The sequence below is a fragment of the Saccostrea cucullata genome, unplaced genomic scaffold (assembly GCF_032062105.1).
Source record: "Saccostrea cucullata isolate Sc308-1 unplaced genomic scaffold, CSIRO_AGI_Scuc_v1 ctg2889, whole genome shotgun sequence".
In the NCBI taxonomy this organism is placed as follows: Eukaryota; Metazoa; Mollusca; class Bivalvia; order Ostreida; family Ostreidae; genus Saccostrea; species Saccostrea cuccullata.
Window position 1 is genome coordinate 92290 of NW_026922272.1, and position 24903 is coordinate 117192.

Consider the following 24903-nt stretch of genomic DNA (forward strand, 5'->3'; position numbering starts at 1 on the left):
CCAAACCTGTACATATAAACACGCTAAAATTAATTACTTACATTCTCTCTCTAATCATTGAAGATTTGCACAAAAAAGATTTTACATTGGTATTAATAGCCTATCTTAAATCTATAAATAATATGCTGTTTAATAATAAAAAGCATTTTACATTGTAAAAAAATATACTTTATCTGCCTTTCACAGCACATAAATACGTCATTTTTACCAAAATGACGTCATGTCGACAAGTTTGCTGCGATCAGTGATTTGTTGTAGACTGTTGACTGTAATTCAACTAGCAAGTTTTTAAAGTGCACTAATACGATTTGATGTTGTTTATTATGCTTATACAGATTAAAATTGCAAAATATTTGATTTTCGGGTATTATGAGGAAAACAAAATGTAACTATTTTTGTGTGACGTCACAGTTAACATTTTCCGTATAAATTATGCCTCAACAATGTCTTAACAATGCTGCGTAATCATTTCGTTTCACATAATAAATCGCATTTATTTAGCGTGTATATCTTTTATTATCAATTTTAATTGGAATTTAATCATTCGCATTTTTAAGAAATAAGGTATCATTTTTAAACATCTATCGGGGTATAAATACGTATCATCATATCATCAACACATCATAAAGCCCTTCGGGCTTTATGGAATTTAATCTCGTGACCGACCCGTATTTATACCCCGATAGATGTTTAAAAATGATACCTTATTACATGACTTATTCATACTTTATATATGCCTGGCTGTGACTTTTAACGTGTAAAATGCATTATTTTTCAAACCCAACGGCATGTATGTAATCCACTGAACGCACGTCGACCCATTATGACGTCACTGAGAAATTACGTCAAACGATTATCCATACGCACATTTATGACCTTTTGACCCCATACCTGTATTTACAGTTATAGATACGCTTTTCTTTCAGTAGTGTTATATAAAGGAAAACATTTGCAAAAGTAAATATATTAAGAATGATATTCTAAACACATCTTTTGGATTTTCTGTCATAAAATATTAAATTCAGGATATGTTTCTAATTACATTCAGGCAATATTTACTAAAAATTAAAAATAAAAAAATCATACAATATATTGTATAAATAAAAACAACGCTTGTCATTTTTCCAAATGTATTATTTAATACTCTACAGTGTTAAAATACAATAGGCGTTGAAAAATATACTTTAGTATTCAAAAAGTGATGATCAAACGCAGCAATCGTAAGGTTTCCGATAGAATTTTGCAATGCACTGTGTGTCTTCACTTTTCTGAACTACAAATTCATTGCGTCATAATAGAAGATGAAGTCAAGTCACTGCGAACTTGAGGTGTTTTGATAAGGAAAGTGTTATTCACTTTACGACTTATTTAAAGTTCATGTATATTTTAGAGCGCTTATGCAAAAAGTCACGTGCATTTTTGTATCATTTAAATATTGCATTTCGGATTTGATTCATTTGTATAACATGAGTTGCATGAGTTACGTCAAAATATTCTGAATTCCGAAAAAATGGTCTCATTGTCGACACTGAAATTAAAATATAAAGAATAAAGCTTATTCGAAAAAAAGTAAAAGGACAGTTAATGCTTTTTTTATAAACCGCTTACAACATAAGTTAAAATAAACTTTATTCCTTAGATATTTTACTCAGTTACTCTTGACTGAAATTCAGCTAGTTGAAAATGTTTATGAAAATATACTTTTGAAATGTAATCTGTTTTACACCCGCGGTTCAATATAAAATTTAATATGTGTGTTTAAAAGAGTCAGAGGCAGGCGATTATTCAGGATTAATTTGAGATTTTTTTGTGGAAATCATTAAGAAGAGTTTGTTCTCTAACTGGATCTTGCTTGGGAAAACTTAGTGATTGCTTTGTTTAAATACAGATTGCGATATTGATTGTAAAATACCCTCAAACGTGTGGGTAAAATGAACTTCTCAGGAATATTTTCTACTCAAGTAATGCTAGCACATTTCGGGAATGCAAGGATATGACAAGTTTATTTATAAAACAAAATTTTAATAAAAATTGATTGTGTTATTTGGTTGCGCCAAAGCGATTTATGTAAAACACTTATAAAAAAAATTATAAATGATCGTCACGTAATTAATATAGTCATGTGATTTCTTTACAAACACCGAGAGTATCCTATATCTACGTTGACTGTTCTAAGATACGTAGCTTCTGGATTAAAATCAAAACTGACCTTGAAATGCAATATTATGTTTTAAACTCGTATTAAAGCTTCAGGAAACCTTAACATTGCTGCATAAAGCTGCAATTCCATGCCTTCATATAAGTTCATATTTATTATGTACAAAACTGCAAAGGATGAATTATAAATCGGTATTGAAATGAAATATTTAAGTTTTATCAATCACCTGTTTCAAACATTTATTTTACTATTTTTCCAACAAAAATACCCCATGGCAGTTTCTTGTTGCTTAGTTGAACCCGCAATTGATATCAATGAACAATTTTCCACCGCTATATGGCAGTTTCTTTTGGTGTTAGAATTCAATCCGAAGTCACATTAGAAAAAGATCGTACAAAAAGACTAAACATAAGATATGGCTTTATAAAAGACAAGACAGGAAAGATATTTGGTCAGGAATATAATGCCACATAGTAGCAAAAATTATGTAGTAGCCCATGAGAGCGGTAGGAAACTTTTAATGAATGGTTTTTTTTTTTCTGTTTTTTTTTTTTTTTAAATGAAAAAAAAAATAGGATTACAAAACAGTTTGCGATGACAGCTAAGGACAAAGAGATAAAATCATAAATACATAAACAATCATGCTCTATTCCGCTTACAAACAATATAATCATTGATTTACAATTACAAATATCCTTCCTTAAATGGCGATTCTGAAAAAATGGCCTTCAATTTTTGATGAAGATGGTTACTTCACATGCCCTTCGAGCTTTATAGGTTTTGGTTCTGTGAACAACTTCATGTCATATCCCAATGAAACTCAAAAAAAGTTAACTTGCGTCTTATAATTGAACAAATGACTGTAATATGATAGTATAAGAATAATTACAAAATATAAAGTTTTAGGTTATAGGTTTATAGCTAAGTAGAGACGTTGTTAATCCTCTTTTAATTGTCCTCTTCTTCCAGAGTATATGGAAGTAAAGCTTTGTATTTAGGTTCACTCTTTATAGCTGATATGTCTATCACCTGGGAAAAAATGAATATTTATTGACTTTTTTCTCTAAACAAATTAATGTAGATATACGAGGGGCATTTCAAAATTTCTGAGAACTGTTTAATAAAAAAAATAACCGTTTCACGGAAATTATTGAGTTTGATATCATTGGAAAGATCAGAAAAATACACACATATTGTGACGTCACTTTATAATTTTTATGACGTAATAAGTCCGAAAATGACGTCATAATTCCGTATGCTCACGATACTGGCCATAAAAATGATGTAACAAAAGACAAAATTTGATTAAATTAAAATTTTAAAAACAACTTTTACTCTTTAATCGGGTGCAAGCTATTCTTGGGATCCGAATTTGAATCAATTAGAAAAAAAAGCCAAGAAACAAGTCAGGGGCAACCCAGATAGCAAGCCGACGCTGGGCCGATGTTGGCATGTGGTTGGTGGATCGGCTAAATATCGCGGTTGGCAGAACGATATTGGGCCAACATCGGTCCGACATTGTCATTACAACAGTCCGTGTATTGACATTGTTCCAACATCGGTCCGACATTGTAATTACAACAGTTGGTGCATTGACATTGTACCAACATCGGTCCGACATTGTAATTACAACGGTTGGTGCACTGACATTGTTCCAACGTCGGGCCAACATCAGGCACGTAGCATCGTTCTCAAAAGTGGGGGGGACATAGAATTTTTTTTACTTACCTGAAAAAGTTGACAAGCAAAAGGATGGGGGTGGTGGTGGTCAACTTTTTTCAAGGCCAACTTCCTTTCACTTCCAATTTTTTTTGCTATTTTTCCTTGATTTCACTATAGGCCCAGCCCCCCCCCCCCGTTGCTACGTGCCTGAACATTGTTATTTTTAATGTTGAAGTATGGTCATCTTTGTAATGTTGGGCCGACATTGTTGAACCAATGTTGCTATGTAAACTTATGTTGAAACGTTTAAAAAAATATTTATTTAATTTATTTTTTTTTATTCTTTGTTTATTTATTCATTTCTAGTTATTTAACCCTGACGTAGATTTTCAAAACTATGGAATATAACATAGATTGTTCTCTAAAACTGTCGACTAATAGTACAATTACGTCGGGATCGAAGTCGGGCTCGATAAGCAATTAATTTAAACAACACACCGCGCCGAAATTTAAATTGTTGGTGGGTTACAAGCAGCCATGTTGATGTTGTACAGAAGGAAAGTTCGAAAGAGAGTGTCGCGAAAAGGAGAATCATGACTAGCTTTGGATAGAATTTCTGTTTTGATAGAAGATGAAGACATTTTACGACCCGGTACTGCGGTAGGTACAATGTACAAAATATTTTAACATTTGTCCTTGAATGAATAATTGCTTTTGCTACTGTTCCTTAATCAGGACACTACACATAAAACACCTTGCAGTGAAATCATTTGAGGAAGCGCTATTTCAATTTTGTTGTAAAATTTTAACACTTCTAAACATCTCTCATAAAGAAGGATTTCAACCCCAATTTCCTTGTTTGGGATCGATTCAGGAATTTTAGTGTTCCTCTCTTCAACATTTACAGAGTATGTTGTACAATGTAATAATATATATTATTTATAATATTTTTAAATGCATGTTCAAGATAATTTTCAGCACTTATTTTGATAATTTAATAGTTGCATGCAGTGGACTGTGCCCGAGACAATTCCCTAAGCGCCGGCGAGTTGTCAGCTTGTAAAAATGGTGAGAACCAGCTCATTTTTTTTTTTATTTTAAAGTAACACAAATAACCTAACATTGTTTTTATTAACTTGTATCTTTTAGCATAAGACTATAAAAAATATTGCATCCACTAAAGTAAACAAGAGGTTTATATTCTTAATTTTTAATTTCCTTATCCTAAAAATACATAACAATGGATTCTGACAGGTAATCTAAACAGTGGCGGATTTAAGGGGGGGGCGCAGTGCCGCACCCGGCGCCCCCCTAAAATTGTCAAAGTTAGTGTAACTCACAGTTTCGTCTAGAAAAATGTCTAATTGGTAGACCTCATTTTAACCCTACAAAATCTCTAGAATCCAGGAGCTTCCGGGGGCTTCGCCCCCCTGGGCCCCACTAGGCGGCCCCCAGACCCCTTGCCTAATTTTGCCTAAATTAAAACAATGCAAGATAGTGAATTTCCATTTTACACTATACTGAACTGTCAGGTTGAAATAACCAATTGTCTTTACAGTCTTGTAGAGCCTTACTTTATTATTTGTCATATATTTTTGTTTATATATGCGATAGATATTGATTATAATACACCTTATGGTCATCTTTTCTTTCAGAAATTGTGCCTGCAAAGTTTGAAGTGGCTATGGAAAGGATCAATATTGAATTTTCTGAACCTTCCTCCTTAAAGTGAATCCGTTCGTGACTGACATGACCATTTATTTGGCTACCCTCTAACATAACGCCATATTTTATTTGTTTATTATTGTGAATTTCATGGGATATCAGCGAGGAAGTGATTCAAGCAGATACTTGAGAAATTTCGGATCTTACTTAATTAGGATCTTTGGCATATTCGGTGAAAATAGCATGTGTTGATTTTATGGGATCATTTTTATTCATGTAGTTGTGTAGTTGATATTTTGTACTTAATACATGACTGTGTTTGTCACTCTAGCCTATTCATTAACTTTGTACGTAAACGTACATGGGCAACTGGAAGTTCTTTGTTACTGCAATTGACCTCTCCCAATGTCATTAATTAAGTCAAATACCATATTTTAAAAAAAAGAAATAGTTTGTTTTTTTTACAAAGAATGTCGATCAGTGAGAGTACTTGGAAAAAATGTGCTTACATTGTACATCTATAAGTGTATATGTAATATTATATATTTGTTTCAAAACACATTGTAAAAGAAATGAATATTTAATTTTGAAATATAGATTTGATATATGATAAATTGTGATGTTATCATTATTTCAGTTTTCATTCCTGGGATTTCTTATATTTCCATGGAATTCCATAGATTTCTTAATATCCTTGTACAAAAATATGTTGGGACAACATTGGGCCAACATCAGAATTGTAAATTTTGTATGACATTGGGCCAACGTAGCGCCAACATGTCGGAGCAACGTTGCGCTGATGAGCAAAATTACACTGGCCCAATATAAATTTTCCGACATTGGGCCAACATAACTGACAACAGTGGCCCAACGTTGGACCAACGTCAGAATTATCGTTCTGTGACATTGGGCCAACGTTGCGCCAACATGTCGGCGCAACGTTGCGCCGATGAGCAAAATTACGTTGGCCCAATATCAATTTTCCGACATTGGGCCAACATAACTGACAACACTGGCCCAACGTTGGACCAACGTCAGAATTATCGTTCTATGACATTGGGCCAACGTTGCGCCAACATGTCGGCGCAACGTTGCGCCGATGAGCAAAATTTCATTGGCCCAACATCATTTTCCGACATTGGACCAACGTAACTAACAATGTTGGCCCAACATTGGGCCAACGTAAGCTTGCTTTCTGGGAAGACTTTTGAACATTTAATTTGTAAACGGTAAGAGTGCTGTTACTCAAAATATATTTGGTGAAAACTGCATTAATATTCTTCAGTTTTATATATAAAATGTTTAATTTCATACATTGGAGAGCTTTATATTATAAACGACCGAAAATCCAGTCATATCATGTAACTTAAAATCTTAAATGAATGCCGATGATGGCATAACCGGGCATAAACCGTATAATTAACAAACTATACAATGAAATATGGAATTCTTGATAAACGGTACCATAGTCCTACTCTATTTCTTTGCAAATAAAAATTTTCTTTGAAATATTTTTGCAAATAAGCCTTTGGCAGAACTTTTGAAATTGTCTAATGTGGATAAAAACGCGACTTTTCAGTATGCTAAACATTCTATACTATGACATCATTTTCGCAGATATTACGTCATAAAAATTAAAAAGTGACGTCAAGATATGTGTATATTTTTCTGATCTTTCCAATGATATCAAACTCAATAATTTCCGTGAAATTGTTAATTTTTTATTACACAGTTCTCAGGACTTTTGAAATGTCCCTCGTAAGGTTTAAAGTGTTTTTTTTTAAAGTTTTATAAGGATGTAAATACGGGTTGGCCATGTGATGAAATCAAAGAAAGCTCCAAAGGCAGTATGGTAGTTTGTTTACATGTTCACCCACATATAAATCCTGATAAATGTTTTAAAATAACATTTTATACCATATATTTACATATGAAACTGATTAACAAACTATATTATGTACAAAAATTTCAACCTATAAAATAAATGATCAAACCTCAACAGTATAAATTATATTAAGATCTTATTAACTTTAATTTATATTAACATGGTAAAAAGCATGTGAGGTATTTACACGACTCATAAAATCTACATATATATTGAACTTTTTAGCTCACCTGAGCCGAAGGCTCAAGTGAGCTTTTCTGATCAAAATTTGTCCGATGTCTGTCGTCGTCGTTGTCGTTGTTGTCGTTGTCGTAAACTTTTCAAATTTTCATCTTCTTCTCAAGAACCACTGGGCCAATTTCAACCAAACATGCCACAAAGTACCCATAGGTGAAGAGGATTCAAATTTGTGAAAATGAAGAGCCATAATAATGAATTAAAAATTAATGGCATTTAAAAAAATATTTTCTCAAGAACCATTGGCCAGAACAGATAAAACTCTTGTGGAATCATCCTCAGGTAGTGTACATTTAGGTTTCTTCAAATTATGATCCCCTGGGGGTAGGGTAAGCCGATCAAAGTTTTACATAGGAATATCTGGGAAAAACTTTAACTATCTTCTTTCCAAGATCCACTGGACCAAGAAAGATGAAACTTATGTGAAATTATCCGCAGGAAGAGTAGATTCAAGTTGTTCAAATCGTGACCCCTGGGGGTAGGATAGGGTCAAAATGGACGATCAAACTTTTAGATAGGAATATATAGGGAAAACTTTGTAAATCTTCTTTTCAAGTACTTCAAAGCCATGCTTAGTGATATTCACTACTTAGGTAGTGTAAATTCAAGTTGTTCAAATCATAACCCCCAAAGGTACACAATGGTGGTACATAGAAAATAAAGAAAAAAAAATCCCCAAAACAGAAAAGCTATATTTAGTCATATTGGCATGTAAGCAACCTCAATGAAGATTTAAATTCTATCGCGTAGGGAGGAAACAATGGGGAATCAAATTCAAATTATTAAAATTCAAGTCCTCCTCCACTCTCAGTCAACTTTCAGTTCTGATCTGATATTTGCTTTTTTCTAACCGATTTGCTCAAGTGAGCGATGTGGCCCCTTGGCTTCTTGTTTATTTAAAGACAGCAATATAATTATATATGTATTTTTAAACTGTTTTTACTTTGTTTCATATTGCTTTACCTTAAATCCCATTTGATTATGTAACAAAAAGCTATCATTTTCTTTCACAAATCAATTAAGACCATTATATAAATATATATTGTTTTAAATTCTATATTTGCCAAACAAAATGAGATAAACATTGTTTAATTACACACGGAAAACTAGAAGAATTTTTTTAAATTAGCCCTTCCATACAATTCATCCTTTTGTTATCAATTTGTTTATACCTTCATTGCTTTAATTATTCTGGGTTTACTCTAGCCTTTATTGTCTTTTTTGGATCGATAACATTTAATGTTTTAATATAATCTAATAAAAAAATTCAAGACAGGAAAAATGTGCTTTTCTGATTGGTTTTTACCATTACGTTCATTTGAGATGTAACTCAATATGTAGCACATTATTAAAATCAAGTCCATTCATTCGTTCACGAATTGTATGCAGGTGAAGCATGCACTGTGGCAACGCACTTTGAAACAATTACGCACTTTGAAAATACGTTCAAAGTGCGTTAAAATTGGGAAAATATCAACGCAATTTGAAAAGAAAAATTCAAAGTGCGTTAAGAGCGCACATAAACATTTTTGACCATGGAGGCATTTAACGCACTTCGAAAAAAAAATGTATGAAACAAAGAATTCTAGACTTACATTATAGTAATAGAGAGAATCAATTTTTAATAATTATATCTTTCGAAAACCCTTTTTTTTAATTTACATGTACTCATTTAAACTCATTGAGAACAAGGAGAAGACGAGTAAAATGTCTCTCATCCCAACTCTTTTTTTCTTAAACATTGTACATAGCCGTTGGTAGTAAATTGAAAGTTGACCCCCCTCCCCCCTCCAGGTAAGCCCCAATTTTTAATGCATACATATATTATGTATATCTTTGCAAATCATTTATGTGCCTATATGTAAACCCCCACCCCTATCCTTCCCGGTACTGATGCCTATGCTACACAAAATTATGTTTATTTACATAACTGGTATGACGTTGAACACTTTCAATTAATTCAATTTTACATAAAATGCATGCAAACTGGAAAAAAAAAATTTAGAACAGTAAATCATTTAAGAGAGAAAGAATTTTCAAATTATGGAAAAATCAAAATCGATCATTTTTACATCCTAAAGTGACTTCTTCACAGAAATGTTATCAAACATGTTCAATTATTTATCATACCAAAGATTTGCAAGAATATTGACCAATGCATACACAATTTTTAAAGTGCGTTAATATGGTCGATATTATCGCACTTTGAAAAAAAAAAAATTTTTCAAAGTGCGTTGATTTGGTCCCAAATTTAACGCACTTTAAATTTTTTTTTTCAAAGTGCATAATGTTTCAAAGTGCATTGTAACAATGCACATACATGTATTTTATCATTCCTAAACTTGAAAACGTGATATATTAACCATCAGAACGCTTGTGGTCGGTGATACCTAAAAACAATATTGAAGGCGGAAATAAAGTAACATACCCTTTAGCGCTTCTCTGGAAATGTTAATTCAATCTCTTTCATGTCAACTTGTACTTCCTATTTGTTAAAAAATAAAATCAGCAGTGCAAGCTGTGAAAAGCAAATCTTTTACTATGAAGACAATTAAGCGGTCATGACATGTTAGCTCCTGTTACGCTGCTTTTCATACTCAAATTGAAGAAGGTGACAGTATGTGATTCAAATAGATAAACGAATATGCAAGAAAAAAGGATCATTGAATGAAGTTCATTATACTGACTTTGTTGTTAGATCTACTGCTCTTTTTCTCCAGTATCTGAAAGAGAGTAAATGACTTTATTGCTTTCACATTATAAAAAAATTTTACATAATGGAAAATTTCGAAAAGGAAACATAAGTTTCGCACTTTTTGAAGCTTCTTTGAAATACTTTTCTCCATCTTTTTCATTTCGTCTTGTAACACCTATAAATGAAATGCATTATGGTCAGAAATGTAGGCAATGTAAAACAAGTATTTTGTGCCAACCATTAAAATATATTAATCATAACGAATCATGATCTTTATCTTTCAGTGTTATGCACTCAGTCTTATTAGTTGAGAGAGTTACCTACAAAAGAAAACAGTTCATGATGTCTTCATGATGAGCAGGGTATTAACTGTGTTGATAACTAATATACATGTATCTCTTACCTGTATTCATCGATCAAAAACATACTCAGAATATGTCATTTGCGCTGTTGATATTCCCTATCTTAAGATTATGAAATTATATTTAAAAAATCATCTCATGACACTGACCGGCCCCTTTTCAGAGATTTAGCCGAATTTTAATGGTTATTACTCTTATAATGAATGTTTTAAATTTATTAATAATTCAATCACCATTAAAAAACAAACATATAACAAATGGGAAACATCGAATTTTAAACTAGGAATAAACCTTATTTTGAATCTGTGTAATGTTGTGCGTAACGATTGGAGGAAAAACAGCGCAGAAGAAGTCCTAATGACTGTTGGAAAATATGTCCAATTTTGGATATCAGTGTCAGGAGCAAGACGTTTTATAATACATGAATTACATCAACTACAAAACAAGAAAAATATTGATTTTTTTAATATACTCACTTTGCTGTTGATTTTACTGATATTGTCCTCAAGCGTCTGTAAGGAAAGGAAATCGGCAATTATTGTTTTTTAATCAGTGAGATAAAATATATTGGAGACTAATATAACAAAGAAACATAATTATTGGTAATTGTTTGAGAAGTCCTCCCAAATCGCTTTCATTTTATTGTGATCCCGTGGGGATCCGGGTTAGAATAGGTCCTCAGTACCCCTTGCTTGTCGTAAAAGGCGACTAAATGGGGCGGTCCTTGGGATGAGGCAGTATAAACCGAGGCCCTGTGGCACAGCAGTGGCACGATAAAGATCCCTCCCTGCTCAGTGGCCCTGAGTGCCGAACATAGGCCCAAATTTGCACCCCTTCACCGGCAAAGGTGACGTCTCCATACCAGTGAAATATTCTGGAGGGGGACGTTAAACAGTACACAATCAACCATTTTATTGTGTTGCTTTATATGTGCTTGTTCAGAACTTTTTCATATAATCATTGTATGGTTTGCCAAACACATTTTTTAGCCCGTCTATAAAATAAGACTAATATTTTATATATACGTCAGAAATCGCAATTTTACAAATTTTAATTCAATACAAACTGAATGATATAAAAAATTTAAATTTATAAAAATGCAACATACTTTTTCAAGTTTCTCTGAAATGATTTTAGCCATCTTATTCATCTCATCGTCCGGCACCTGTACGTAGAAATTGAAGTTCTAAGCAGTCCATGCATTGAAAAACAAGACTTTGTACCCATCAATAAATATTTCATGTTCATTACATGTGTATACATATCATTTTTTTTATAATGACAGTCGTAATTGTTTAAAAATTTTCATTTTCAGAGAGAGAGTTCTTCGTACCCATCTCACATCGAGGATAACAACGTTGTTGTCTCTGTTTAAATGATATTAAATAGCAGGATAACACTGAGATAAGAAAAATATTAAGTTAATTACTATGCTGCATTGGCAAAAACTGTCAACACTGTCGACAAAGTGTTGACGTTGTTAGAAAACAACGTTATTACCCAAACGCATCGTATTATATCTTAATATAGATTTTTTTAAGGATTATAAAGCAATCATAGACTGTTAGGTATAAAAATATGACAAGTTTTAGGTCTGAGAAAGGTTGTCAACCAGAAAAAAAACATATTAAATATTTGAATATAGTCTTCAAATTACAGAAATTATTAAACAACAGAAAACAAATAAATATATGTAAATATATCTCTATACTGACTGTGTTGTGAGCTTCACTGCTTGTGTTCTTTAGGATCTAGAATGGAGAAACAATGAAATTAAATACTTTAACAAATTTTATCCGGAGAATTGAAGACAAGAATAAAAATGCAACATACTTCTTCGCACTTTTCTGAAAGGTTTTCCCGGACTTAATTTAAATCTTATCTTGCAACATATAATAGCATTTTTGCCTTTATATTTATACATTTGTGGAATCTCTCCATTATATAAACATACAGAGAGAAAATATCTTCAATTCTGTATGAAGTTTATCAGAGGTCAATTCCTGACCTAAACACACGGCGCAATAATATCTACCGGTACATAAATTATAAAATCACCTGCTCTACTTGCTTTTCATGTATAAAAATGAACAAAATAAGCAAGTAAAATGATAATTATTTTATTAAAATGTAAACAAGTATTTCGCACAGTTTTGGGGCTATCGATTCAAACTGTGCGCATAGAAAAAAACTAGGAGCCAGCGTTTGTTTACATTTTTCTTCACTTTTGTCAGCTGCACAGTCTCTAATGTTCATCCTTATTTTTGGGTAGACCTTTGGTTAAATTTTCATGATAAACTTTGATTATCTTTAAATTTCACTCACGATAAATGTGTAAATCTGTTGAAAAATATTATTGCAATTACTCCATGAACAGCTGCCAAACACCTCGGCGTTTTCATAGTTCACTGTAAAGCTGTCTGCAGTGTCTCCGTATTTATTAGTGTTTTACGATAAGTATGCCTTTAATTACTGAAACCGTAGAATGTTTTTGATCAAATTGCAAATTAACTGGCTTGGATAAGTGTCTCAATCCATTGGATCCATCCATCCCTTTCCGGCGATCGAAATTCCTCCAACTTTTTATCATCAAACTTCGGACGTGTTTCTTGTGTCTTTTCAGCATCGATTATCATTTTTCACGAATAAGAATATTCCTAGACAACAATCTGTTCACTATCACTGATCACAAGTAGCCTTTCACAAAATATTCCCTTCGAAATAGGGTCCTTAGCCTAATGCATTAGAAGCGTAACCGCCATGCAAGCCGATTTACACCTTGCGTCATGTTTCAAAATCTACGACGGACGGTTAGTGCAATAATTTAAATTCGAAAATATTCAATTTTCTTTCTCAAATGTATATACGATAAGTAATAAATGACAAGTTTATAAACTTCAATGGAAATTGAAGTGGGTCGGTACGTAATCAAATCTTTTGAGAAGGCCTTAGGTCTTCACAGGATTTGATCACGTGACCGACCCACTTCAATTCCCATTGAAGTTTATAAAATTGTTATTTGTTTCTTAAATAAAGCACACTTTCCGTTAAAAATGAATTGAAAACTAAAAAAACTGATACAGTTATGTACCTTTTCCTGCTTTTCTGAAAGGGTTTTCTCCATCTCTTTCATATCATCTTGTAATACCTGTATGTAGAAAAAAAATAATCAGTCAATGCATTCGAAGCACGGACTCTTTGCACGTCAACAAAATATTCACGGACATTTTCAAGATCTTTCAGTATTATATAGTATACATATATGGACAATGTAGGTCGATATGTGATTATAAGGACTCATGGCAAGTGATATTGACCGAATTAACAGAAAGTGATATTGACCGAGCCTGCAAGGATAATTTTACCATTAATATTCACCCCTACTAGTGTGTTCGGATCCTTTTATTTTTCGATGTTCTGCGAATTATTCTGGTAGTATCCGAGGAGGTCGAAGTAGCTCTTGGGTCATTTAGCTAGACTTAGCAAGACTACAGCGAGATAGGGAAAATTATTTACAAAAATGTGGCTTGGAAGTGACTAGCATGAGGAAACGGAAGAGTTATGTTGCGTTTCAGTTTCAGTTGTTTTGTATAATATCAGTAGAAATGTACTTCAATCTATCTAAATTTCATTCAAACTTCAATTACATACAAGTATTCTTCATAAACTTTAATTTCTGCACTTATCTATTTAAATTTCTTTTTGACCAACATATTGCATGGGAACTGGGATTATATTTTTGGCGTCAAATTAAACAAAAGGTACCAACATGACTTAAAGCTGAAAACGACTCGTAAATAGGCATACTTCATTTTTGATATTATTTATCTATGATATCAACACCAGGGTTTTCCCTTCGCATTCTTTTAATTACATCTGACTGATTTATTGTCATGGGTATGGGCATGGAATGCAGACCCGTATTCGTGTTGGTGATCTTGCATTACCTTTGTATACATTTTTATCACAGTTACATATATCTGATTTTGTTGTATACTTCACTGACCTGCACAATTATTGTTAGTTTCTTTGGTATCTTACTTTTCTGCATTAGAAGAGGTATTAGTTATTTTGTCGCTACCGAGTGCTGTATAGCATATGTCTGTCTACACCGGTGTCGACTGATAACACTGAAAAGTGACTATCTCAGGTCCTTTAAATAGGGGTCCTAAGATATAGCGAGAGTCCAATAGAAAATTGCGAACGTATTCTTTTTACGAATCGTGTTCAGCTTTATACTGACAAATCAGCTGAATAAGTTGCATTACATAATAGGTTACTGAGGTTACTACAGGAATTTTACGTTTGCCAAAAAATAAAATAAAACAAAACAAACAAAAAAAAAAATCTACAGGCGATCGGAAAGGCACAGTAAACTTTTTTTTTTCTCTTGGATTTTGTAGATCTATGAAAAACAATATTTCCATTTTTTGTATTATTTCAACACTCATAATTACAAACAATTCATTTGTTAATTAATCGTGGAATTCTAGGGTTCTTAAGGCAATACTGTAATTCAAAGATCTGTTCCTGTATTTTTTTGTTGCACCATTGAAGAAAACAATTGTCAGGTAGATTCCCTGACCTGAAAAACGTGTGTTAACAAGTATTTTACTGTTAGTACAAACCCTTTGCTGTTCATGTAAATGTTTATAAGATACTGTTCGTTCTTCTTATCCTACAGTCGCTGTTGTTCTATGGCACAGAATACATTTTTTATGCATTTTCTAGTGAAAAACGTAACAACAACTTACAAACGCGTAGACATTTTTTATGTTTCTTATCTTTGTATTTTCCCCAATAAAAGCTATACTAATCAAAATTTCTAAGTCCCCACGTAAGTTTTTGTTTTACACTGTTTTTATATTAAATAATTCAGACAATATAAATTGAAAACTATACAGGATAAAAAGAAGCAAAATATTTTTTTTTTCACTTAATCTAATTATATTGAAGGACTTAAACACAAAATGCAGAAGAGTGAAGGCACCCTAGAATTAAAAATTCGCAACGTTCAATACTGTTTTTATCCTCCGTGCAATCGAATTAAGATCGAGTCAATTGCTTCTCAAAGAGTTCACAAAATTAAAGTAAAATCTTTATTGAAGGTTATTCCATGTATGGACTAGGTCGTCCACTATATTTCCACCAGATTCTGCTGCTGGAAAAGCGCTCGATCTCTGGTCCATCTTGTCCCGTTCGTGATCTATAGGGTTGAGATGTGGATGACATTGAAGCTTACCGAAATTGTTTGAACCCAATATTAATCCTACAGTACATAAGGTCTTCTTAAACGCATTCCCCACTCTTCCAGTTTGTTTCTAATAATTTGGATAATTAAGGAGAATTGAGTTAATTTTTAATGAGTGCAGAACAATTGCACGTGCAGATAGCTTCCTTCCACAATAGTTAGTAATTCTTATAAACTAGCCCTGTAGATGTGTCTTGAAGTACGTGTATACGCCTTGACCATGGGCACTTCCGGTTCCGGTTTGAGTGAATTTCCGGTTAAACTCTAGGGTGGTTAACTGGTATTTCTTAAAAATGTAGGAATTTTTAATGATTATAAGGAATACAAGTAAGCTTTGTGCATCTTCCTGACGGTATTTTTAACGGTTTTACATAAAATAAACAAATACAAACGAAGGAAATACAACTTTCTTTTACTACCATCAGCTTGGACTATGGCAATTCGCTTGCACATTGTCGTTCGTACATACATGGCATTCTAAACAAGATTTTTTTCTGTTTTTCCTATACAACGAAAGATGGAGAACACATGGCAATTTAAATTAATGGAAGATACACCCGATTACGTATGAAATTCGCACTTCCTGCTTTTTAACAAAAAGGGTCATGGATGAGTAATTACACATTCGATTTCAATTTTTTTTGGCCGTAAAACCCCAGTCACATTTCCAAAAACGACCAACGGCCGACGGGTTTTGAAGCAAAATGGGATTCTTCGGGTGACAGTCGTCAGTTCATCATAATTTTTTGTCGGCCGACCAATTTTATGTCCATCGGTCCAAGTTATAATTAAGTTATAATTTTTCAAGCGTCGGTGGCCGATTTCTTCAAGTGCAGTTATCCGTCGACCAACGTTCGATTATCGTCCAACCATCGGCGGTCAGTTTATTATGTCGGTCGTCCGTCGTTAGACAATAAGGGTGTTGAAAATTTCGGCCGACGGTTAAAATCAAACTGTAGCTCAGAGCTCGATGATCGGGGGACGATTGGCCGACTTGTGAATATTTAACCTATTAAGGATACATAACACAAACAAAATTTTGATGCATAGATTGATATAAATTTTTTGATCGGAGATAACATAAATAATTAATCCGTAAGATATAAAGAAATCTTAAGTATTCTTTGCTGCTTAATGATATGCACCATTTTTCGTTTTTATGCAATTCTATGCAAATTTTGCACATATTTTCAACATTCAGTCACAATTTTATAAGATTCTGCCACTTTGCCTTGCAAACATTACTCACGTCACCTATCTGAATATAGATCTATGAAAAAATATTGCTGACTTCTAAAGAAAAAAAAATTTTGTGTTATTTATTAAAGTCATCGGTTTCCCTCGGAAATAATGTGACTGCTCCCTGTCGCCCGATGATGTGTCGGCCGATCCTGTTCTTTCAGCCGACAAGACCCGAAAAATTTAGTCGCCTGACCATCGGCTTAAATGTGACCTAGGCATAACAGGCAATCATCAAAAAATTAAGTCAAAATTGTGAAGAACTGGTTAATTAATGTTAAGGTTTTTAAATAATTAAGATAATAAAAGTGGTGACTTAGAAATTTTGACAAGTATATTTTTTTAGATTGTTTTTGCAGTCCATTTAATATTAGATAGTAGATTGACATGAACCACGCGTTAAAAGGAAAAAGTAAACATGTAGTTGGTCATTTAACGTTGCTATTCATTCAACGGTTGGTCAATTGTTAGTGAGATCCGCTGTACGCATTAATAACAATAACCATATAAGGTAAACAAAGGTTTGTCCTTGTAAAAGATATCTCACATTTGTGTACCAGCGTTATGGAAAAATATCTCTACTGCGTTCCAATCTTCATCGTAATTTGTCACAAAAGTTAAGGTTAAGTATATTGTAATTTTAACTCCCTCCCCCTTTCTTTTTTTTTAAAATCATGATAATATTTCAGAACGGTTTGAAAACACATGTTTATAAAGAGGGTTGAAATGTCTCTAAAGCAAGTCAATCATGAAGGTCAAAAGGTGAAAATCGTTGGTATCCAAAGGAAGGTCTTGCCATAAGGAATAAACCTATGAAACATGAAAGCCCTAGTATAAACTGTTCAAAATATGACCAAGGTTAAAGTTTCCGAAAAAGAGGGTCAAACTCAAGGTCAAGGTAAAAAAAAAATTATTCCAACTCAAAGGCCTTGTCAAAAGGAATGCACCTGTGAAATATGAAAGCCCTTCTCCTCATTGTGCAAAAGTTATAGCAAATGTTAAAGTTTTTGAAAAAAAAGTGGGTTAAACTCTTCGGTCAAGGTCAAAAATTTTAAAATTTGTTGATATCCATTTAAGGTCTTGTCTCAATAAATTCACATGTGAGGTACGAAAACCCTAACTCCAACTGTTCAAAAGTTATAACCAAAGCTCAAGTGTAGTATTTTTTGGTAAAAACAGGTCAAACACCAAGGTCAAGAAGTCAAATTTGGTGATACTCAAAGAAAGGTCTTGTCGTAAGAAATACACCTGTCAAATATGTCATAGTTTTTCTCCATCAAAAGTTATGGGCGATGTTAAAGATTTGGTGGACAAACAGACAGACAGACAGCCGGACGGACGGATGGACACGACATAAACTATATTCCCCCCAAACTTCGTTTATGGGTCATAAAAAGAAACAGACTATTTGAAAAACCCGTTTACTGTCAATTTTATCTACAAAACTGGTTCTACCTTTTAACCTTTGAATGGGTCAACCTTCTTCACGTGTCTTAAATTTAAATCACAAAAACATCGGTTCGAGTGATATTTGATATACGCTTACGATATGGATTATGAAGTATTACTTCTATTTCTATTAAAAAATAAATCTTACCGTAAGTTTGTCTTTTTCTGGAACACTCATTTCCCTGAAATAAAAAAAAGACAATGATAGATCGCCACATATAACTACAAAAATATTTGAATTACACATAAACATACAAAAATGAATGTGACAGTTTAAAAATGAAGCAGTGAGAGAAATGAAACATCGATACAGCTATCGCTACATCTATTTTTTTTCCCTGTAATTGAGTGAATTAGAATAAATTTGACCAGAAATAAAAGAAAAATCTATCTGAGATTCTGACCTCAATCTGTATTAACAAATTAATTATTGTCTTCAGCTTTTCCAAAAAAAATTAAAAAAGGTTTTTATTGATTGAAAATGTTTGTAAGAAATAATCATGTGTCAAAATTTGTGCGATTAAAGACTGATCATAATTAATCAGTTAAGTTAAAAGTTACCTTAAATAGCAAAAATAAATTACTGTGACATATATTAACAAGAGTATTTCGAAATGCATCGCTTAATGACGTCAAATACAGCTCATATTTCACATTGACAAATTCAACTTTTACACTTCTTGTTATTCTGTTAAAAGACGAAAGAAACAAAATTTAAAACATTATCAATATACTTTTAATATAATAAATATTATCTCGTATCTTTTAGGCCATCTCTTGGACATAAGCTCTATGGAAAAAAATATCTGGTTTAAATCATTATGCTAGGTTAAAGCAAAGAAACCGACGTTAAGAGATTATGTTACAGGAGTACAGTACTTTGAACTTGCTGACAAATAAATGTATAAGTTCGATCATTGTTTTATTGCATGTATGTGTAAAAAAAATCATTTACTGTCAAATCTTCCTTTTCGTGATTTCAAAGCATCTACACGTTAACTTTGAAACTGAGTTTAATAATTTTAATGATTTATTTGTCAAAAGAATCATGAAAAATCAAAATAATGTTTGCACCGTGTTTGATCAAAATCAAACAATGCCTATTGGTAATTTTGTTTATATAACCTTTAGGAAAAAGATAATACGTACTAAACTTTATCTAAGTTAAGATAAACGAATCATATCTTTCTGAAAGTATATAGTTCAAATAGTTACCCCTTTACTCTGAAAGCAGCTGAACCTTCCATCTCCCGCGTCTCCGGAAGTTCAATATCAAAATTTGTGTCATACAAAAACACTGAAAATATAAAAAAAAAATTTAGGTTTTTAAACAATGAATTTAACTCACTATATTAACATTTCTAATATCTTTGTTCGAGATAAAATTCCAAATAGGTCATGTATTTTATTTCTCCATCAATGTACTGCTTCATCGATAGGTGCGGTTAAAATAAACCACCGGCAGGGTCGGATAAATAGAAGCAAGAAGCGGGCTTCCAGCACGAGGATTGGCGGAATCGATGCCATGGGAATAAAAGGAATAACTGTCAGATTTTTTGATTTCATGACGATGATCAATCGATTGGCTTGCGTGATAATTTTATGCATAAATGCCTTCAGCGTTTATGTAAATTATAACGCTAGCCAACTAATTAATCACATCATGAAATCGAAAAATAAGACAGTTATTCCTTAGATGAAAACGCAAAAACAAGTAATGATGATAAATTGTACCGCGAAGACAAAAATAAATTTTGCATATATCGTCGAGTCAATTTAGCATTGATAAGAAGCATCAAACTAAACGCAGCACAATCTCTTTTGCCATTTATAAACTCTAAAATGCATACAAAATTAATGTAATAAATAATCTACAGTACCGACCCGATACAACCAAACAGAAAGAGAACCCGGTTCGCTCTCTTGGTCCGCTTCGGGTTTATTCGGGGTCAGCTAGGGTTGACCCAGAGAAACCCGGAGCGCACCCGAAGCGGATTTCTAGCGGACCCAGAGCGAGCTCCGAAAGCGAACCCCATTTGCAGTAGCTGTCCCAGAAAGCGAACGCCCGTTCGATATTATATAACTGCTGTAAATCAGGTTTCGCGTTTAACAAATCAACGCGTCGACCAATCAACATGTCAATTGGGATAAAAGATCAAATGCATCGCCCAGTCAGCGTGTCGACCAGTTTGTTATTCAATATAAATCTAAACATTGTACTTTTACAAGCAAACCGTGTTTATGTACATTATAAATCTAATTTTGTGTTATTAAAATGAATATGAAAATATTTTTTCATATAAATATATTTTAATTCTCCGGTCATCATGTTATATCTATACATTTATTTTGTTTATTTTATTATTAAAAGCGATAAATATATTATATATATTTTAATTCTCCAGTAAGCATGTTACATGTATATTTATGAATTTATTTTCGTATATTTTTTTACATTTAAAGCCCATTTATTGATAAACATGATAAATATACATTTGGGTAAATTTATCGGTCAATGTGTACTATAATAGTCTGGTCCTGATTTTTAAAAAGAAGGCTGGAAATAACTTCTAACGGCAAATAATTATTATTTGGTCCAGCTTAGTTTTTTAACCTAATTCGAGTACGCTGAATCCGAAAAAATATGCTGGCCTTCATGAAAATGGCGTTAAAGAGGTCAAAATGGCGATTCAAAATGGCGGACATTCAATTTTTCTAATTTTCTCTTAATGCCGTTCAAAATGGGGAAGTAATGAGTGAATATCTTACTGAGTGTAATAAAACCATAAAAAATATAATAAAATGCTAATATCATTAGTTTAACTCAGAAAATTTAGCCGTTTTACACTTAATTCGAATTTTCTCTGATTTTTTTGTCTATTGTTTCTTTATTCTTCTTTGTTCAGGATTTTACATTTGCAAACATCCATACACTGCAGATTTGTATTTTTCCTCTACATCTCACTATTCTACAATTGAATAATGTTGCAGCAGTAAGTTAAAAGTCAAAATGGCGATTCAAAATGGCGGATATTCCTTTTTTCAAATTTAATTCTTAATGTCGTTTACATAGGAGAAAGGATTTTTGAATATCTTATTGAGAGATGTACAACTATGTAAAATTCCAATAGAACACTAGTATCACGATCACTTTAAATCGGAAAATTTAGTCGTTTAAATTTAAGATGTATTATTTAGCTCAAAATGGCAATTCGAATGGCGTTTTATACACTCGATTTCGTAAAATACCCAAACTGCTTAATTCTGATTTGTTTTTCAGAAAATAAATAACAGGTTTTTTCTTTATTCATGAAATAATGTTCAAATATGTAATAAAAATTAATGGATATTTTCATTATTGACTTAGGATTTTTATAAAACGGATTTTTGTTTAATTACTTCTATTATTAAGATAAATCTTTGACAACAATTCCGAAGACATTTCACCTATTATTCTTCATAAATATCATGCTTCTTCATATAAAAAGTTAATAATATCATACAATAATTGCTGTTTTGAGGACAATATGAAAATTAAGCTACCCCAAGAGCACTATTCACCGAGCATTAAGGCGAGTGAACATTGTAGTTCGAGGGTTGCTAAATCATATGAGTTGTTGGAAATTCTTGATCTAATTTTAGTCAAGTGTAGAAAAAAATGTTTATGTTCATGTGGAAGATCTAGTGCAACATAACTTAGTATGATTTGTAAAATGATGAACCACGAGCAATTAGAGGGATAGTAATTGTTACATCATATAAATCTTAATATTTTATGATATCCAAGCATAAACATATTTATTAAGAATTATCAGTATAATATACGTAAACCATAATTTTTTTTGATTGTCCAGCGCTGATTCTGTGTCCCTACATTTGGATTTTGTTATTCTCAGTCAAAAATTCAACTGCATTCTCAAATATTTCATGGTGTGAACGGTCCTCTTCCACCAATTTTGTATTGAACAGTGTATATAAATTAAAAAAAATTGAAATTGACAAAATCTGAAAGAAGAAAATGTTTGTGTTCAGTCCTCCCTCGACTCTTGATACAACTTTACACTATCCTAACGAAGAAGTGTGGATCAAGTTGCCTTGTAAAGTTCTTGGAGTGTTCAAGAAAATTTTGTTGTCATGAGAAATGTTGACTAGATCGAAGTCAAGAATGGCTAAGGCCTATTGGTACGAAAGCTTATAAGTGATAGGAATCACGAGGAATCTTCAGGCGCTATTAAATTGCATAATTTTACAACTTTTCTCACCAAAATATGCACACAATGTGATTCCAGATAATAAAGTTTGAGAATTTTATTGCTTATAGAATGACCTTTCTACCCTAAAAGAAAAACAAATCTATACGCGTCACGAAATAAAGAGCTACATGTCTTAAATATCAGATATTTTTTGAAACACACACCCCTCGATTGAAAAGCGGGAGGGTTTTGAGTAGTCGGTATGTCCGTCCGTCCGTCCGTCTTTTACGCTTTGGGGTACCCGTCTCTTATCTGCAACTCGTCTCATACTACTGAATAAAATTTGATTGATTGATTGTATACTGTTTAACGTCCCTCTCCAGAATATTTCACTGATATGGAGACGTCACCATTGCCGGTGAACGGCTGCAAATTTAGGCCTATGCTTGGCACTTACAGCCTTTGAGCAGGGAGGGATCTTTATCGTGCCACACCTGCTGTGACACGGGGCCTCGGTTTATACGGTCTCATCCGAAGGACCGCCCCATTTAGTCGCCTTTAACGACAAGCAAGGGGGTACTGAGGACCTATTCTAACCCGGATCCCCACGGGGTGAATAAAATTTGATAAACTTTCACAGAATCTTTATTACATATTCCTCTTTTACTTTTTGATCCAACACATATCTTGTGTTTCACATAGCAAAACATCGACACTGTGTATTCATATGGGTGACGGGGGTATCATTAAGTGAGCTAATTGCTCACAGTACCTCTTCTTCTTTTTTCATAAGGTTTTGGAAAACAAAATAGACTTTTAACATTTGAACATAAATGTATTGTTCCTTGAGCGTTGATTTATTGTATATTGTTTAACGCCGAGTCGACCATTTTTTAGCCATGTTTCGGCGGACTATCAGTTTAAATAATCTGTTTTTGAAGGATTTTGGTTTCTCTGGTGGCCCCCTGTGAGCTTACTCTTTTTCAAACTCCAGAGAAAAGATCTTTTACGTGCCAAGTGGGTTGTCAGCCTTGACACAGGACACCGTTTTACTTGAGCGTTGAAAATACCGAAATTCCGAAGACAGAGTGAAACATATAAAATAAAGCTGGAATAGAAGTTGTTAGGGGATAATTCTAAGTTCTTATAAGTGCTAAAAAGCTATAACAAAGTGTTCGATGAAATCGGAATAGAATTTCCTCAGTTATATTTGATGGTGTGCTGAGGGATGTTGAGATAGAAATGCGAGTTGATAAAAACTGGATTCAGGAGTGATTTTAGGTGGACGGGGGCTCAAAGGCTTTGGAACACGGTCAAATACGAGGGGGAAAATTTGGAAACTCTTAAGTCGCGTTTGTTTTAACTATTTCCAAAAAAAAATGAATCTTTTCTGAAATTTTTTTTTGTTCATATTTAATGGAATAATCAATATACTATAATTATATACAAAAAACAAACTGTAATTCATTTTCAAAATTAAGCAGTTTGAGTATTTTGCGAAATTCGAGTGACTATGACGTTATTTTGAGTTTTGAGCTAATTAACACATTATTTTAAATTTAAACCACTAGATTTTCCGTTTTAAAGTGTTCATATTAGTGTTCTATTGAAATTTTACATTAATTAATTGTACTCGCTTGGTAAGATATTCACAAATCATTTTTCCTATGTAAACGACATTAAGAAATAATTTAAAAAAGGAATATCCGCCATTTTGAATCGCCATTTTGACTTTTAACTTACAGCTGCAACATTATTCAATTGTAGAATAGTGAGATGTAAAGGAAAAATACAAATCTGCCGTGTATGGATATTTGCAAATGTAAAATCCTGAACAAAGAAGAATAAAGAAACAATAGACAGAAAAATCAGAGAAAATTCGAATTAAGTGTAAAAACGGCTAAATTTTCTGAGTTAAACTGAAAATGTTAGCATTTTATTATATTTTTTATAGTTTTATTACACTCAGTTAGATATTCACTCATTATTTCCCCATTTTAAACGACATTAAGAGAAAATTAGAAGAATTGGATGTCGACCATTTTGAATCGCCATTTTGACCTCTTAAACGCCATTTTCATGAAGGCCAGCATATTTTTTCGGATTC

At 32.7% G+C, this 24903-nt stretch overlaps 1 protein-coding gene across 1 annotated transcript; it reads right to left on the reverse strand.

The window, feature by feature from the left end:
• Positions 1–1176: 1176 nt before the first annotated feature.
• Positions 1177–19896, reverse strand: LOC134261506 (uncharacterized). Its single transcript, XM_062743940.1, has 10 exons — positions 19819–19896; positions 18752–18785; positions 13756–13812; positions 12380–12415; positions 11773–11829; positions 11141–11176; positions 10421–10477; positions 10295–10330; positions 10036–10092; positions 1177–3187 (listed from the first exon to the last, which is right to left on the reverse strand). Exons 1-9 carry the CDS (start codon positions 19848–19850, stop codon positions 10039–10041), a joined length of 399 nt encoding a protein of 132 aa, XP_062599924.1. The 5' UTR covers positions 19851–19896; the 3' UTR covers positions 1177–3187; positions 10036–10038.
• Between the last annotated feature and the right edge of the window lie 5007 nt (positions 19897–24903).